We start from the raw sequence: 19,891 nt of genomic DNA, 5'->3' as shown, positions 1-19,891 counted from the left end.
CCAAGTGCCTCAGCCTTTCCTCATAAGATTTTCCTACCATTCCAGGCAACATCCTGGTAAACCTCCTCTGCACTCGTTCCAATGCCTCCACATCCTTCCTATAGTATGGCGACCAAAACTGCACACAATACTCCAGATGAGGCCGCACCAGAGTCTTATACAGTTGCAACATGAAAAAGAGAGTTGGATCATTATCTGAAAAGGAAGAATGTGCAGGGATCTGGGAGAAGGAGATCAACGTGACAACAGGAGAATAGTTCTGGCAGGGAGACTCTATTTATTCTTTAATAGGATGAAGGTATTGTTAGCTCTGTTGGCATTTAGTGTTCATCCCTAATTGTCCTGGAGAGAACGTCAGTGAGCTGCCTTCCTGAATCGTTACAATCTATGTGGTGCAAGTATGTCTGCAATGCCATTCAAATGGATTAACACAATTTTGACTCAATGACATGAAAAAACAACAACATTGATCACAACAATGACTTGGAACAATGTGGAAGGGAACTTGCAGGTGGGGTGCTCACATCCTTGTCTATCTCGGTGCTAGAGGTCATGGGTTTGGAAGGTGGCGTCAAAGGAGTCCTGCTGAATTGCTCCAGTGCATGCTAAAGTAGATGCTAAATACTACTTCCGTTATGCACATGTGAAGAAAGGGGCAAATGTTTAAGGTGATGGTTGCAGTTCCAATCATTTAGGCTGCTTTGTCCTGGATTATTTCAAGTTTCTTGAGTAGTGTTGTTGGAGCTGCAGTCTTCCATCACATTCCTGACTTTGGAACAGACTTTGGAAGTGGTGGGTGGGAAATAATTGCTACACAATTTCTGGCCGTTGATCTCCTCCTGGAATGTAACTACTCTATGGATTGAATCTTACCAGAAAACATCTGAGAGTTGGGTTTCATAGAGAGTTTCTCTTTGCAAGATCCAGTGAGTTTTCTTGCACAGGCATCCTAAACTCATCTCCTTAAGCATGCACCACCCATCTAATTATCCCATCACTGTAGAAAGAAGTGCTCGTCACTGGCAGAACATCCCGGGATTCTTGGTGCCAGCACCACATTTAAAATTTTGCTATTACCCACTGAGAGTACTGAGCTACTCTGCATGGTTCAATTAACCTGCCTTGACACAGCAGAGAAGAGAAAATTGGTGCTGTGCTTTGCAGCCAGGGATCTCAAGGTCCTAGTGAATGGGCTAGTGCAGTGTATGACCATTCTCTTCACCCAGGATTGGCAGAGGAAGCCATAATCCCGACCTAGTCAACCTGGTTCAAGGTTTCCACCTGAGTAAAGCAGACCCAGCCGAACAGAGGAACACCCAGCAATGTAGGAAGAATGTCAGTGATCTTTCCCGTTCCATCAAGGTGTGTACCACCATCTTCTCTCTGATGCCTCACGCTCACTGCATCTTCTATAGCCACTTCCCATCAAGGTTCTTACTTTACCACTGTCTCTTTTGCATGTAGTATCTTCTCTCACTTGCTTTCACCCGTCCAATCTCCACATACTACAAACACTGCAAGAGCTCAGTGCTGTCTACTCACTCACTTGGAACATCTCACTACATGTCTTCCATCTACCAGCACTGACTGCTCATAATACAAGAGCCACAGCAGATTGTTGGGCAGCTAACATTCAACCACTTAGCCCCTATAATGGAAAAATACTATCATTGACAAGTCCTCTGGAGATGCAGGAACGTCAATGTCCCAGCAATCAAGTAAGAAGCATGGTCTATTGCAATGCTGCCACCTTCTGTTACCTTCACTGTAAACAAAGTTAAAAATCACACAACATGAGGTTATAGTCCAACAGGTTTATTTGGAAGCACTAGCTTTCGGAGCGCTGCTCCTTCATTGGGTGGTTGTCAAGACATGAGACATGATCCACAATATACAGACTCAAAATGAAGAGTTGTAACTGAGTCACAATAAATAACCATACAAAGTATGAAAAAAAAGATTTTTGAAATAAATTCTTTAACATTTTTTGATTTTTGAATCAGCAAACCAGCAGATGTAATCTGACTAGACTGCAGTACTACTGAACACGTTCCATTCTGTCTAGTCATGACCCACATCCCGTGTTGCACTTTCTTACAAACATGATCAATATCTAACGTTTCTGAACTGTTCTTTGGAGTTACTGACAATTCTCTTGACCTTCAATGACACATTCCACTTTAATGTAGCCACGTAAACCTTTTCAAATCCTTCAACCTTACCATTTGCTGTCTTTTGCTTTTTTTTTGTATTTTAATCTTGGTTTCCACCTATACCAGGAAGGAGCTGCATTCATTACAGAAAGAAGTGCTCAACAGTGTCTTTTTGGATTGCTGTTATGCATGTTTAGGTATATACTCAATTAAGAGTTGGGTTCCGTTTCTCAGCTCAGAATTACATGTTTTGGATTATGTTCATCTTATAAGTTGGCACTTGGGAGCAAGCAGGTAATACTGGCTGTGTTGGCAATAAGGTGCACACGAGTTTCAGACATGCCTGCACAGAGCACCCTGTGGTGACTGACAACTGAATATTATTTATGTTAAGAAACAGCAATCTCCCGCATTAACATCTATGGTCAACACTTTGTAACTAGATGCATAAATAAGTTGCCCCAAGGTTTTGCAAGAGGTTTGTGGAGTTTCAAAGTTTGACTTTTATATTGATTGACAGTATGTTCTGATTGCCACCCCATTTTTACATATGTAGTCAGCTTTATGCGGTTTTAAATGAGTCTGTCCTGTCATTGCTTATTATTAAATAGCCATTTTGAATCAAGGTCATTAATTGTTGGAGCATAGGGTAAAGCAACTTGTCTGTTACAGTGGCTAGAAAGAAAAAAAAATTGGATTAAAAGAAGACAAATTGTAAATACTGGCAATCCAAAAATACAGGAAGTCAGCATCTACAAGATGGCAAATTAATGTTTCCAATGGAATCCAGCTTTAATTTGCCAATGCAATAATATTCAGACTTGTTTTGTTCTCCAGAGGTTGAGACCTGTGCTGTATTTCCAGCATTTCTGTTATGATTTAAGATAAAAGGTCTCTGAACCAAATCCAAATGATGCAGTATCCGAGTGAGGGCAAGAGATCGTTTTTCAAGCTGACCGCAAAACTGTTACTCATATCTCTGAAAGAAAATTAAGAAATCAACGAAAATTGTTCACAGGAGAGAGATCACATTTCAGAAAGGTTAGCTTGTAGACACAACACTGCTTATCAGTAATCTACAAAACAATTTGCACATCTATTGTCCAACCTATGCATTAGCAGTCCGGTCTTTTGGAGCAGCTCTCTGGGTTTGCTGCCTGGCGCCACCTCTGTACTCGCCCTGATGCTAAAATGTATTTGAAGTTCATGGTGTCCGGTATCCACTTAACTGTCTTACTTTGGCATCTCTTTCTATTTCTCCTCAACAACTTAGCTTTCTCACCTCCTCTACTACATCACTGTTCAACTTCAGGAGAGGCAAGTAACAGAAGGCTGTGAGGATATTTGACACTTCTTGGTGTATATTGGTATATTTATGGCTCATAAAACTGCTTAAAGGAATGAATTAACATCAGAACTGCAGTCAAAGCAATAATATCATTCATAATATCACAAAATTATTACAACACAGGAGGCCATTTGGCTAGTCATGTCTGTACTGATTCTCCAAAGGAGCAGTTTGACTGCCACTCCCCGTTTTCTCTCCACTATCTTGCATGTTCTCCCTTTTCAAATAACAGCCTAATCCCATCTTGGAAACCTCAATGAACTTCCCTCCGCTATATTCTCAGACAGTGCATTCCAAATGATAACCACTCACAATGTGAAAACATTTCTCCTCATATATCTATTCTTCTTCTCAATGTGGAAGCAGGTCATTTGGCCCATCAAGTTCACACTGACCCACCAAAGGGCATTCTACCCTGACCCGCCCCCAACCCTATCCCTGTAACCCTACATTGTCCACAGCTAATCCACCTTGACTGCACACCCTGGGACACTATGGGCAATTTAGCATTGCCAGTCCTCCTAATCTGCACATCTTTGGACTGTGGGAAGAAACCCCCGCAGATATGGGGAGAATGTGCAATATGCACACAGATAGTTGCCCGAGATTGGAATCAAACACATATGCCTGGCACTGAGGGGCAACAGTCCTAATCACTGAGCATAATGACTTGGTATTTTTACAACAATATTATTAAGTTTCAAGTTAGTCCAAAATGCTTACCATTTGGATTTACTTGTTTATTGATTCATTTATTTGGAGTGAATTTCGAGTCTGGATTCTTCAAGCAGCAGCAAAACAAATTATCACTTTCTTAGTCTTAGAAATTCAGGGAAGAATGTTGGCTGGGACACTTGAATACCTACTCTTCAAATAGTTCTGTGGAATTTAGAATGCCATCTAATATCTCAAACAGTAATTTCTAAGCAATTAGGAAGAGACACAAACAAAAGCAAGAGATTTGATGTATATGCAGTAGCTTTGGTGCTTTTACAGCTTTGATTTATGGGTTAATATCCAATGTAGGCCTTTAACTAGAAGGGATAAAATTAAACTGTACATGTTGCATCAATCAAAAATTGTTTTAAAGAAGCAGTTTTAATTTTGTTTCCCTGATGGTGAAGCACGCAGTAAATTTATTCCAGTTCTCTTAAACTGACTAAAATTAATGTCCAATTGTAGGAGTGACCATTTTTGTTTATATCAATAAAGTATCACAAATACAAAATTTAAACTGTCATAGCTGTGGTGTCATTTCACTTGCTAACACAGCCGTGACTAAACAAAAGGAAAGGTCAGATTAATAATTTCGGAAATCTTTGAGGTTGGCTAAATCAGATCTATGCTTTGACCAGAATAGCAGCATTCTTCCCTTGATTGTAGATATGCTAATTGTATAACCTAATCACTCTGTGTGTTTTGAATTCAGCTGCCGTGATGTGATCTCAGATGATTGCAGCGACTCTTTTCCTGTGTGTTTGTCACATCAATAGGCCCCAGATTAGTGGTGCATGGAAGAGTGAATCTCAGGAGAGAAGTTGTTTTTTCCTATTGCTCAGAGAATGAAAACATCAGATAGCGATCTATTCAAACAACAGAGATGGTATCAATTTACAGCTAGGTGTGGTTTCAGCCACTTTATAGTGGAATTAGAAATTGCATATAGCACTGTAGATTGGCAGCTCTTTTTCAGACCTTTCTAACTCATCTAAACCCTAATATAATAACAAGAATTCTTGTTTTTATCCTCTGTAACCTTAGCTAATTTTTCAGCCTTCCAATAACTTGAAATTTCATAGAATCAAAACAAGTGTAAAGTGAAGAAATGCAGGCATTCAGTCCGTCATGTCTGCATTAGCTTCCTAAGTGAACAGTGCACTTATTGCCATTCTTCAGCCCTCTCCCCATAACTGTGCACATTGTTCCTTTTCAAAGAACACTCTAACTCCCTTTTGAATGCATTGATTAAAGCTGCCTCAGACAAACCCAAAGGCAGTGCACTCCCAAAACCTAACTATTTACTGTAGCAAAAAGCTTTTCCTCATGTGACTTTTACTTTTTTTCTAATTACTTAAATTCTCTGCTCTCTTGTTCTTGATCCTTTCACGAGTAGGAACAGGTTCTTCCTATCCTTTCCAGATCCTTTGAGATTTTGACTGTTATTATCAGATCTCCTCTCAGCTTTCACTTATCCAAAGAAAACATCCTAATTTTTCTAATCTATCTTCATAACTGAAATTCCTTATCCCTGAAACCATTCCCATAAATCTCTCCAGCACTCTCTCCAACACTTCAATGCTTCCTAAAATGCAGTACCCAGAACTGAATGCAATATTCCAGCTGAGGTCTCACAGGTGTCTCATATAAATGCTACATAATCACCTTGTTCTTGTTACGAATAAAACTGAAGTTACTGTAAGCTTTAATAACCACTCTCTCGATATGTTCCACTACTGTTAATGACATAACAGATATAAATAAAGACTTTCTGCTCTTGCATCCCATTTATTTGAGATTATCTTTCCATGTTCTTCCAAACAAAATGCATCTCCTCACATTTGGAGTCATTGATTGTGCAGCACATTAAAAGGATTTTCGGCCCATTGAGTCTGTGCAGGTCAAAATTAACCACTTACTCTAATCCCATTTTCCAGCACTTGGCCCATAACCTTGCATGCCTTAGCTTTGCAAGTGCCATCCAAATACTGAGGGCTTCTGCCTCTACCATCCTTACAATCATTGAGTTTCAGATTCCCACCATCCTGTGGGTGGAAAACATTTTCCTCGCATCTCCTGTAAACCTTCTGTCCTTTCCCTTAAATCTGTTAACCCCGGGTCATTGAGCCCTCTTCCTGTCCAGCTATGATTCTCATAATTTTATACATCTCAATCATGTCTGTTCTTAATTTCTTCTGCTCTAAGGAAATCAACAGTAGTCTGTCCAAACTTCCTTCATAGCTCCCAGCCCAGGCAACTGTTATGGACCAGACCAGATCCCCTCAAAATACTTTAAGAAGGTACCTTAGACTGTAACTTTCTCTTATCTTAAAGGCAGATGTGAAGTGCCTGTCCCAGATACTGTGTGACTGGTCAAACTACTCGACATTAAGCAAAACAATTTATTTAAACATGACAGCTAAAATACAAACAAAAGAAAAAGGAATTTAGAACAACTTAACTGTTAGGAAACCTAGAAGAATGTGAGGACTGCAGATGCTGGAGATCAGAGTCGAGAGTGTGGTTTTGGAAAAGCACAGCAGGTCAGGAAGCATCCAAGAAGCAGGAGAATCGACATTTCGGGCATAAGCCCTTCATCAGATCCTGATGAAGAGCTTATGCCCAAAATGTTGATTCTCCTGCACCTCGGATGTTAGAAAATTTAACCAAATAATAGATACAGTACCCATTACTAAGAAACTGTTCTAATTCAATAACATTACATAAACACATTGTTTCACAAAATGGCAAATTCAGGCATTGATTCTTACATGTAGTTCTCCAATCCAAGAGGAAAGAAACATCGAGGGAAATATCAGAGAAAGGGGCTTTTAGGGATCATTCACTGAAGCTTCCAACTCTTCTAAGTTACTGAATCAACCAAAATCTGTATCTTTCAAAGTTGGCAACACCCATTTAGGGTGTTTAAAAAAAGAACCCCAGGCCTAGTAAGCTGTCTACTTAAGTCGTCTTCAGTAGCCGTTTTGACACTTCTGTCTTATGTTCAAATAAAAATCCCAAGACGAAATAACCTTTTAATGTGACAGCATTGTCACACAACATCCTGGCAAATGTCTTCTGTACCTTCTCCAGTGAAATTACGTGTGTCCTATAATGTGGATTCCAGAACTGTAAACAGTACTGCATCTGATGCTGAACCAACTTTATATATAGTTCCTTGTTTATGAACTGGATGCATTCACTGTTAAAGGCAAGTATCCCATTTGCCTCTTTTTTTAATTAATTCACAGGATATGGGCGTCATTATCTAGGCCAGCATTATTTGCCCTTCCCAAATTGCCCAGAGGGCAGTTCAGAGTAAACTACATTGCTGTGGGTCTGGAGTCACATATAGCTCAGGCCAGGTGAGGATGGCAGATTTCCTTTTCTGAAGAACTTAAGTGAGCAAGTTTTTTTTGTTTCCTGACAATTAACACCAGTTTCATGGTCATCATTAGACTCTTAACTGCAAATTTTTAATTGTATTCATTACTGGGGATCTCTGGATGAATAATCCTATGATCATGCCACTAGGCTATTGTATCAACTTAATCTACCTGTCCTGATACCTGAAGGGATTGGTGCCAAAGCATATCAAGGTTCCTCTGAACCTTGATGCTTCATATGGTCCTACCATTCAACATGTATTCCCTTGCCTTGTTTCTCCTGCCCAAATGCACACTTTGCACTTATTTAGATTGAGTTCTAGTTGTCATTGATCAGCCCATCTGACAATCTCACCAAATCATCTTGTAATCTAAGGCTACCCTCCTCACTATTTACCACCGAACAGTTTTGTACCGTCTGCAAACTTACTGATCAACCCTCTTAAATTCAAGACTACGTCATTTATATATACCACAAACAGCAAGGGTACCAACACTAATCCTTAGGGAATCCCATTGGACACAGCCATCCAGTTACAAAGACACTACTTGATTGTCCCTCAATATGGGATCTAATTTGCCAAAATTCTTTGAACCCCATGGGCTCTAACCTTTACAATCAGTCCCCCATGCGGTACCTCATCAAAGATGTTGCCTCCCTGTTGCCCAAGCTCAAGAATGTCCCTGAGCAGGCACAGGACATTCTCAAAAGCTCACACAGTTACAGCATGCAGACAGCGGAACACATCGTAGACAGGAGATTTAAAGATGTAGTCACACCCAAGGTTCATACAGATAGATGGATGACTGCTATAAGGGCAGGTGAACATTGCAAGAATCTTCTGTGGACCAACTTGTTCCTGTGAAAATGAAGAATAAGGATGGCAAGATCCAGGAATCTTGGATCACAAGCGAAATTGTAAGCTTTGTTCAAAAGATAAAGGAAGCTGAAGACAGATAGCTTTAAGGAAACTCCCAAGATGTTTTCTACAAATGTAAGGAGCAGAGGGTAGTCAGGAGTAGGGTAGGTCTACTCAAGGAAAAAAGATGGAATTTATGCATGAAGCTAAAGAAAGTATGGAGGCTCTTAATGAATATCTTGCATTGATATTCACAAGGGAAAAGGTGGATGGTGAGTCCAGAGAGGGGCATGTCGGTATGAAAAAGAGGGTGTTGGGTGTTTTGAAAAGCATTAAGGGTAGATAAGTCCCCAAGGCCTAAAGGAATTTATCCAGAATACTGAGTGAGGCAAGGCGAAAATTTCTGGGACCTTCTGTGAAATCTTTGTATCGTCTTTAATCACAGGAGCAGTCCAGAGGACTGGAGAGTAATCAGTGTTGCTCTTTTGATTAAGAAAGGCAACAGGGATAATCCAGGAAATTGCAGCTAATGGGCTTTAAATCAAGGGTAGGGAAATTATTGGAGAAGATTCTTAGAGACAGAATTTACTCACTTTTGGAAAAATATGTACTTATTAGAGTTAGGAAATATTGCTTTTTCAGGGGAGGTCATGTCTTACAAGCTTAATTAAGTTTTTGAGGAAGTGACAAAGATGATTGATGAGGGCAGGATGGTGGAAGTTGTCTGCCTGCGCAAGGCCTTTGACTCGTCCCTCCTGTACAGAAGATGAAGTCACATGGGATCCGCAGTGAGCTGGTAAAGTGGATCAGAATTGACTTGATTATAGAAGACAGAGAGTAACGGTGAAAGGCTGTTTTTCTGAGATCTGTGATCAGTGGTGTTCTGCAGGAATCAGTGGTGTTCTGCAGGAATCAGTGATGGGACTCTTACTGTTTGTAATATATATTTTACATGATTGGGAGGAGAGTGCAGGTGGCCTGATTAGTACGTTTGTAGATGACACAAGGATTGGGAGAGCTGCAGAAGGTGAAGAGGATTGCCAAAGGATGCAGATAAATGACAGATGGAATTTAATCTGTCAAAGATGTATTTTGGAAAGTCTAAAGTAGGAGGGTAGTATAAAGTAAATAGCAGAACCCCTATTCTATCCTTGTTATCCTTTTACCTTTAACTACATGTAAAACTACTTAGGATTTTCCTTTATTTTACCTTTCTTATCCCCTTTTAGATCCCCTAATCTCCTTTTTAAGTCCCTCTTGCACATTCTGTACTCCTTTATGACTTATGCTGTTTTGAGCCTTCTGTATATGCTATAACCTATCTTTTCCTCATTAATGCAATGTGTTAAACCCTTTGAAGCTAGGGTTCATTGGATTTGTTGATCTCATTATTTATCTTTATTGAAACATAGTACCCTGTAATCTCCCTATTTTCTCCTGAAATGCATCCCACCGCTCTGACACATGTTTACTGAAAGTAATCTGCTCCAAGTCCATTCTGGCCCAATCATACCTGGTCTTATTAAAATCAGCCTTCCTCCAGTTGATAACATTGGTTTCAGGCCCATCCTTGTCATTTCCATGACAATCTTGAATCTAACGAAGCTAAGATTGCTGTCTATAAGATTCTCCCCCACAGAAACTTTAATCACTTCGCCAGGTTCATTACCTAAAATTAAGTCCAGGATCGACTCTCTCGTTTGGGACATCCTACATACTAGCTTAAAAAGCTCTCTGAGATGCATTTTAAGAATTCTGCTCTCTCAATCTTTTCACACTACGACAATGTAAGTTAATATTGGTAAAAATCGCATAACGCCAGGTTATAGTCCAACAGATTTATTTGGAAGCACTAGCTTTCGGAGGGCTGCTCTTGCATCAAATAGCTGATGAAGGAGCAGCACTCTGAAAGCTAGTGCCTCCAAATGAACCTGTCGGACTATAACCTGGTGTCGTGCGATTTTTAACTTTGTCCATTCCAGTCCACCATCAGCTCCTTCACATCATAATATTGATCACCTACTATCACTGCACTATTACTTTTACACTTTCCTGAAATTTCCAACATACCTACTCTTCTACTTATCTCAGACCACCACAAGTCCCATGGTATACTCAGAACAATGTGATTACTTCTATTTGGTTTTTAGGTTCTACTCATATGGCTTCATTTGAGGACCTTTCTAAAATGTCATTCCTCTTTACTGCTGTTTTAAATTCCCTGATTAATATTGCAGTACCTTTGTCACAAAACTAGTCCTTTTTTTTCTAAAAGCTGTCCCTTGACTCATGGATACTCTGTCCTTGACTTTTTTTCAGAGGGGCAGTAACCAGACTGGGCTCTGACTGGACTGGTTTGGGACAGAGATGATTTGGATTTCGAGAGGCCATTTGTTTATATATAAACAGATGAGACTTCAGGCCAAAGTGGTCATGTTTTAGAGTGACCTGTTTAATGAAAGGGGAGTGGTCAGCTCTCTAGCTGAGCTGAGCATTTTAGTTCAGTCCAGAATCAGCTAGGAGTTCAACAGTGAGCTGTGTGGAAACACTCTCTCTCTCTCTCTCTCTTTCTCTTTCTGCCCTTCTAGAGTCAACCTGTAAGCATGTGTTCCATTTGTACTGGTTTTTAAGAGGGTTTGCTTATTTGGGACTATGGTGTACATTCGGAACAGCATAATTAAGTTTACTTTGAATAGACTGAGTTCTGTAGAGGTTCTTTATTCTGTTCTTTGTGTTTCATTGTGTAATTTTATGAATAAATTTTTGTCTAATTCAAAATCTAGTAGTCAACCTCGCTAACTTACTCCGGGTAATTTTCACTGTACACTTAGTGAAACAAATTGCAAAGTTATGGTCTGGGCTGCCTGCTTAAGAATGTTTTGAGTAGTCTGGCCTAATCCATAACACCTTCTCTTTTACTTCCTTCCATGCCTTGCCCGAAGACCCTGTATCCTGAAATATTGAGCTGCCAGTTCTGTACTGCTCTCAACCATGTCTCACTGACGCAATGACATCATGCCCCCATGTTTTAATTCGTGCCTTCAACCTGTACCTTGTTTGGCAGTCCGCAAGCATTAAAATAAATATCATCCAATCTTGCAGATTCCCTTTTGCCTTAAATGAACTAGAATGTCTATTCGTTTCTGACTCACTTGCTGTCACTTCTAATTTTGGCCATTCATCTTCCCCTTCTGAACATTATGCCTAGATTTCACCCCGCTGTCAAGTTAGTTTGGTTTGAATTAGAGTGGTGATGGAAAAGCGCAGCAAGTCAGGCAACATCCAAGGAGCAGGAAAATCAACGTTTCGGGCAGAAGCCCTTCATCAGGAATAGAGGCAGGGAACCTGCAGGGTGGATAAATAAATGAGAGGGGGTGGGGGTGGGGTAAAGGTAGCAAGGAGTACAATAGGTGGATGGGGATGGAGGTGATCGGTCAGAGAGGAGGGTGAGGGAAGGTAGCAAAGAGTACAATAGGTGAATGGGGGTGGGGATGGAGGTGATAGGTCAGAGAGGGGGTGGGGGAAGGTAGCAAAAAGTACAATGAAACCCTTCATCAGGAATACAGGCAGAGAGCCTGAAGGGTGAAGAGATAAGTGAGAGGAGGGTGGGGGGTGGGGAGAAAGTAGCATAGAGTACAATAGGTGAGTGGGGGAGGGGATGAAGGTGATAGGTCGGGGGGGGTGGCGGAAGGGTGGGGTGGATAGGTGGAAAAGAAGATAGGCAGGTAGGACCAGTCATGGGGACAGTGCTGAACTGGAAGTTTGGAACTGTGGTGAGGTGGGGGAAGGGGAAATGGAAACTGTTGAAGTCCACATTGATGTCCCGGGGTTGAAGTGTTCCGAGGCGGAAGATGAGGCATTCTTCCTCCAGGCGTCTGGTGGTGAGGGAGCGGCGGTGAAGGAGGCCCAGGACCTCCATGTCCTCGGCAGAGTGGGAGGGGGAGTTGAAATGTTGGGCCACAGGGCGGTGTGGTTGATTGGTGCGGGTGTCCCAGAGATGTTCCCTAAAGCGCTCTGCTAAGAGGTATCCAGTCTCCCCAATGTAGAGGAGACCGCATTGGGAGAAACGGATACAATAAATGATATTGGTGGATGTGCAGGTAAAACTTTGATGGATGTGGACGGCTCCTTTAGGACCTTGGATGAGGTGAGGGAGGTGGTGTGGGCGCAGGTTTTGCAGTTCCTGCGGTGGTAGGGGAAGGTGGCAGGATGGGAGGGTGGGTTGTCGGGGGCGTGGACCTGACCAAGTAGTCATGGAGGGAGCGGTCTTTGTGGAAGGCGGAAAGGGGTGGGGAGGGAAATATATCCCTGGTGGTGGGGTCTGTTTGGAGGTGGCAGAAATGTCGGCGGCTGATTTGGTTTATGCGAAGGGTGGAAGGTGAGCACCAGGGACGTTCTGTCCTTGTTACGGTTGGAGGGGTGGAGTCTGAGGGCGGAGGTGCGGGATGTGGATGAGATGCGTTGGAGGGTATCTTTACCCACGTGGGAAGGGAAATTGTGGTCTCTAAAGAAGGAGGCCATCTGGTGTGTTCTATGGTGGAACTGTCCTGGTAGCAGATACATTGGAGACGGAGGAATTAGGAATATGAGATGGCATTTTTGCAGGAAGTAGGGTGGGAAGAGGTGTTATCCAGGTAGCTGTGGGAGTCAGTGGGTTTGTAAAAAATGTCGGTGTCAAATCGGTCGTCATTAATGGAGAGTTTAGAAGAATGAGAGTGGAACTGATTAAAATGCATAAAATTCTAATAGGGTTGGACAGACTAGATGCAGGGAGGATGTTTTCCTTGGTTGGAGAGTCAAGAACCAAGGACACAGTCCCAGGATATGGGATAGACATTTAGGACTGAGATGATGAAACAGATCTTCACTTAAAAGGTAATAAAGTTGAAGAATTTTCTACACTAGAAGGCTGGGGAGACCAATAAAATCTTCAAAACATAGGTATTTTTTAAATTTTAACGGCATTGAGGGATATGAGAAGAAAGTAGGAATTTGGCATTGAGATTGACGATTGACTATGAATAGCAGAAAGGCTGGAATGGCTGAACAGCCTGCAGCTACTCCTAGCTTCTGTTGTTAGTTGACAGTTTTACAAGATAGGATGATGAGCTTTTTTTTCCCCCCAAATCCTCTGCTCATCAATTTCAGCTGCATTCTAACTGCTTGCCAGTTTTCCCAATGACTCATTCATCTGTGCATAGTGGATACAGATAAAGTGATTATCGAGCTTGCACTGGAGGCATAGAAGGGTTATGAGGAAATGTGGACTACAGGTTGGTGGGCATCACGGGGTCATGAAGTGGAAATGGGACATAGTGAAGGAGATGACGAGTGAAGGCTGGGTGGCCTAACAACCATGTAGAGGAAAGAACCCAGGGCAACCTTTTGAACAAGCCTATCTCAGCATCTGCCTGCCCCTGGCACTACTTTGGACATGGTCATGCAAGTGGCAGGTTCAAACCTTGCCACCCATTTCCCCTTGCAACAAAAGCATTGTGGGAGTAGGAGGGGATGATGGGTTTGAGTTCAACTTGCTTTTGCTAAAGTAGAGGCAAGGATCCAGCCCAGTATTCGGGTAAATTTTGATGTGTTGGGAATGTTTGAATCAACTAGCTGTGCAATATAATCAAGCTATTCACATAATTGTATGTGTGTTGTGATAGAGTATGAATTCAGAATATTTTATATCTGTTGGACGATCTGCTGTTTTAATGTAATAAGGGTATTATGCAATTAAATTGCAATGTGTGATCCAAATATCACCAGGTCTGTCCACTTAGATTGATTGAGTTAAATTCTGTTTTTATTAAATTGAATTCCTGCAAGTAGGTTCTTTGAAAATCGCCTGTTCACTTGTCTGTGAAAACTATTAATCAGTGGCCTTGCTTATTCTTTGCATTCATAGATCAGTAGCCTTTATGTAATATGACCCGGACCTGTTCAATGTTACTTCTTGACTAATTTAAATGCTAAAGAGTGATGCAATTTTGGAAGTTCACTTGGAATTATAAGGTCATACTTAGGTGTCGGACCATTGATTTCAAACAGGGGGAATTCCTTGATTGACTTTTAGGTACAGTGGATGAACTGTGGAAACACCCATAAAATTGACATGCACTGTTGATGCCATTGTTCAATGGACCTTATAGCAACGTTATGGAGGACATGGGAGAACCATTGGTGTTTAATAATAATAACAGGAGGGATGATAAAATTAACAGCTCTGGGCTGAGGGGAAAGCTAAACTTGACACTATTAGAGGTGGGATGTGAGAGATATTGGCTCTTTGGAGGTTTACTGGTGTCCATCAAGAAGGGATGACAAGGTCCAGGCAGCAATGAGAAGAGAGGAATTAGCAGCACCAAGACAAGGGGGAGAATAGTGGTCTGTCAAAACTGAGGGGAGGTTAAAGGTCTGACAGCAGGTGAGAACGTATGCTCACATTGATTTAATTGGAAATATTGAATGGCAGAATACCAGAATTCTGGTTATGGCCTATAATAAAAGTAATACCCTCTTCTTGATGTGTTGCAATGCTTCCTGTAACAAACATAATTCCAAAACACCTCTGTCATTTTATCTGAACAAGTCAGCTCTGCCTGACACATGGAAAAGACACGAAGCATCTTGCAGTCAACTTTCAGAGGTTCATTTTACACAAATTCCTCCCAGGCTTCCCTACCTTCATTCACCCTTTCCATCTGGGAAAAACCAGTAATAACAAACCATCCATTAAAGACTGAGGAAAAAGACCCCAATCAAGAGCACCTTGACCCAACTTAACCCCAACGACCAGAAAAAAACTGTTAAGTCCTTATACTTGTGTTCCTCTTAGTGCACCACATAGTTTAGAAACCCCAGCATGGCAATGCTATGATCCATGAGCTAAAGCCAAAGCTATTCAACCTTGCAATCCTTGGTCCCTGATGCTGTGCCATACTGAGGAGCACCAAAGGAATGCTGAAGAATACTGATCAGAGTATGATAAGCATGAGAAGGGAAGTGAGGGGTACTGGGCTGAGAGTGAGATCTATGAAAGGAAGAGTGAAGAACATTGGGATGAAAGTGAAGAGTGCTAGAATAATAAGAATGAAGACCACCAGAATAATCGTGATTAGTCTAAGAGGAAGACTGAAAAATAAGGCGGACAGTGAGTAGCATCAGGATGAAAGTGAAGAATGTCAGTGGATGAATAAGGAGTACTGGAATTAGAGTGAAGATAAGTGGTAGAAAAAGTAACAGTGAAGAAGACTAGAAAAGTAGTGAAAAGGACCAGAAGATGAAAAGAATGAATGCTTTATAATAGGGAGCACTTGCAGATATAAGCATGGGATAGATGACTGCAGTGGAGATCAGGAATAATTGCCTATTGCTCCAAAAATCACACTGCTTGTTGGTGTGTGAAATCTTTTTTTTATTAGTGTAGAAAGATTGAGAGATTAATTGAAAATGTTTTGTTTTAATAAGAACAATAAAATTCCAAAACTTTTTATGAATCATAGATTGTTTTAATTGAATTTATTATTTGATAATGAGTGTCAATAGTAGTTTACTCACCAGTGTTCTTGAATTTGAGGTTCTGCATTGTCACTGTTAATGTGACCTGGGTCTACATGATAAATAGCTGAAGTCTATTATAGGAAATGCTCAGAAACTGAGCTTTAGTTTGCTATACTTCTGCTCCGCGATTGCCATGTAGTATTGACTTCCCAAACTCCATGTATGAAGGTTATGATCCCAGCAAGCATGCTGAATCCATCAGAGTTAGAGGGATCAGTGCAAGTGTACCTCATTATCATGCTGCAATTCCATGGAACTTCCAGCACAAATCTGCTCATGACTGTGCCCCATGCATCTTATTTCCCAAAAATTTTTCCCAAGCCCCAGACATTGTTCTATTCACTCCCCTAGAAAACAGCTGATCTGCAAAAATGGGTATTAAGAGTCACTCGATTGTTCTGATTGTCTTGCTGTTTTCCTGCAGATACTGAGATCTCATCTGCTTGCTGTGCAAGTTTGGATTATATCGTCACATACATCTTCAAACAGCTGGCAAAAAGTAACAAAAAATCTCTGAGAATGAGACAGGTGGCACAAGAAGGGGAGCGATTGTTATGCACCATGCAGCAGAACCCAGAGATTCTACAACAGGTAATTGGCATTTATTGAAATTGCCGAATCAGGTAACGTGAAGAGATTCCAGCATCGTATAACATAGGTTGCACTTTTACCCTTTGTGTTTATAATGCCATTAAACCGTATTACACTAATGTCTGTTAATGAACATCCCTGCTACTGAAGACATTTACCATCTGAGAATACTCGTTCAGTCTCCTTTCATTCTCACTGTATTTTATTGATGCTTGATAACTGTGATTAATTTATTTTCATATTGATACATAAAAGCATCTCCAGCAAGATAAAAGATATGATAAATCAGAACTCATTGAGTGGGTAACGCCAGGCCTAGGATTTATAAGACTCAGAATTCTTGAAGGAAAGGAAGAGTGAGAAATGGATAAGTGATGGTTCAATGGTGTTATCACTAAACCATTAATCCAGAAGCCAGGCTAATGTTCTAGGGACCCAGGTTCACGTTTGAATTCAGTAAAAATCTGGAATTAAGAATCTAATGATAACCACGAAACAACTGCCAATTGTCAGAAAAAACTCTGATTCACTAATGTCTGCCATCCTTATCTGGTTTCGCTTACATGTGATTCAGGTCCTATAGCAATGTGATTGGTTCTCAACTGCCCTCTGAAATGGCTAAGCAAGCCACTCAGTTGTATCAACTGCAACGGAATCTGAATAAAGAAATTAAACTAAATGAACCATCTGGCATTAATCTAAGAAGTGACAAGGTGCCAAAATTGCGAGGGCTGTCTCATAGTCCAGGCAAGCAACAGCCTGACATAGTCATACACACAGATTCATACCTTACAGACAGTATCCTCGACACCGTTTTCTCCATCCACGGATATGTCCAGTTCCTCCGGCTAAACAGAACCAGCAGAGGTGATGTAACATTTGTACGGGGTCAGAAAAGAGTTGACCTGAGAGTCTTCAACATTTGACTTTGGAACCAATGAAGTCACATGGCATCAGGTCAAAAATAGGCGAGAAAACCTCCCGCTAATTCCCATGTACTGTCTTCCCTCGGCTGATACATCAATACCCGTCTGTGTTGACCAACACTTGGAGGAAGCAATGAGGGTAGCAATGGCACAGAATATAGTCTGGACAGGGGATTTTTATGTCCACCACCAAAAATGGCTTGACAGCAGTACTACTGATCATGCTGGCCATGTCCTCAAGGACATCGCCGCTCGACTGGGCCTGTGACAGGTGATGAGGGAACCAACAGAGGAAAAACACTCTTGACCTCATCCTTAGCAATCTCTCCTGCTGCAGAGATCAGTAGGTTTGACTGCTATACGATCCTAGGGGAGACAAAGTCCCACCTTTACATTGCGAATACCCTCCATCATGCTATGGGGCACTGTCACTATGCTAAATGGGACAGACTTTGAACAGATCCAGCAAAACAAGACTGGGCATTCATGAGGTAGTGTGAGTCATCAGCAGCATCAAAATTGTATTCCAACATAATCAGCAATCTCATAGTCAGGCATAATCCCCACTCTACTAATACCATCAAGCCAGGGGATCAACCCTGGTTCAATGGAGAATGCAGGAGGCCATGCCAAGACCACCACTATGCATACATAAATATCAGGTGTCAACCTAATGAAGCATAAAACAAGATTAAGGTTAAACTATTTTCAAAAATCTTCAGCCAGAAGTATCAAGTAGGAGATCATCTATCTTTGCCTTCTTCATTGGTCCCCAACATCACAAATGCGAGTCCTCAACCAATTCGATTCACTTCACATGATTTCAAGGAGCACTGGATACTGCAAAGGCTTTAGACCCAGACAACATTCTGTTAATAGTACTAAGGATTTGTACTCTAAACATGCCATACCTTTAACCAAGCTGTTCCATTACAGCTAAAACACTGCCATCTACTTGACAATGTGGAAAATTTCCCAGGTATGTCCTCTACTCAAAAAGGATGACACATCCCTTCAGTCCACTTTTGATCATCAGTAAAGTGATGGAACGTGTCACCAATGATGCTATAAAGCAATATCTGCTCAGCAGTAATCTGCTTACTGACCTCCACTTTGGGTTCTGCTTGGGCCACTCAGCTCCTCACTTCATTATAGCCTTCGTTCAAACATGGGCAAAAGAGCTGAATTTAAGAGGTGAAGTGAGAGTTACAGCCCTTGACATCAAGGCCATGTTTGACTAAGTGTGACATCAAGGAATTTTAGAATCGAAAAGTGTGGCGCTGGAAAAAGCACAGCAGGTCAGGCAGCATCCAAGGAGCAGGAGAGTCAACATTTCGGGCATAAGCTTTTCAACAGGGAACTTTAGCAAACTGGAATCACTGGAAATCGGAGGGGAAGACTCACTGCCGGTTGGAGTCATTCTAGGCGTATTCGATGATGGTTGCAGTTGTGCGAGGTCAGTCATCTCAGCTTTAGGACATCTCTGCAGGCTTCCTCAGGATAGTGTTCTAGGTCCATTCATCTTCAGCTCGTTTGTCAATGACCTTCATTCATTCATAAGATCACAAATGGGAATGTTCACTGATTATAGCACAATGTTCAGCAGTATTTATGACTCCTCAGATATTGAAGTAGTCCATATTCAAATACAGCAAGACCAGGGTAATAGCCAGGTTTGGTCTGAAAAATGGCAAGTATCTCCAATTAAAGATAATCTAACCATTGCCCCTCAACATTTAGTGGTGTTACTATCACTGAATGCTCCACTATCAATATCCTGGGGTTATCATTAACCAGAACTTTTGACTGGATTCACTATATAAATATAGTGGTAACAAAAACAGGTCAGAGTCTAGGAATATTGCAGCAAATCACTCATCTCCTCATGCTCCAAAGCCTGTCCACAATCTACAAGGCTCAAATCAGGAATGCAATGGAATACTTGCCTGGATGGATGCAGCTTGAACAACTCTCAAGAAATTTGTCACCATTCAGGACAAAGCAGCCTGTTTGTTTGGCATCATACCAAAAAATATCCACTCCCTCTATTACTCACTGTCAATAGCAGCAGTGAGATCTTTTACAAGCTGCGCTACAAAAAATTTACCAAAGATCCTTTGACAGCATCTTCCAAGCCCACAATATCTACATCCAGAAATGCAGGGCAGCAGCTACGAAGGAACACCATGACTTGCAAGTTCACCTCCAACTCAATCACCATCCTGACTTGAAAATGTATTGCTGTTCCTTCATTGTCACTCGGTCAAAATCCTGGGATTCCCTGCCTAACAGCATGTGGGTCTCTTTTAACACAGGACTACAGCAGTTCAAGAAGGCAACCCTCCACCAC

General features: G+C 41.4%; 1 protein-coding gene across 1 annotated transcript in view; it reads left to right on the top strand.

Moving 5' to 3' along the window:
* LOC132823541 (ran-binding protein 17-like) overlaps nt 1-19,891 on the top strand; it is a 955,175-nt gene that overhangs the window by 790,025 nt on the left and 145,259 nt on the right. Inside the window, exon 25 of the mRNA XM_060837486.1 lies at nt 16,449-16,615. Within this exon, the coding sequence (XP_060693469.1) occupies nt 16,449-16,615 (167 nt within the window). The remainder of the gene's footprint in view (nt 1-16,448; nt 16,616-19,891) is intronic.

Source organism: Hemiscyllium ocellatum, chromosome 16 (assembly GCF_020745735.1).
Source record: "Hemiscyllium ocellatum isolate sHemOce1 chromosome 16, sHemOce1.pat.X.cur, whole genome shotgun sequence".
Classification (NCBI taxonomy): Eukaryota; Metazoa; Chordata; class Chondrichthyes; order Orectolobiformes; family Hemiscylliidae; genus Hemiscyllium; species Hemiscyllium ocellatum.
This window is presented reverse-complemented; position numbering and strand designations above follow the sequence as displayed.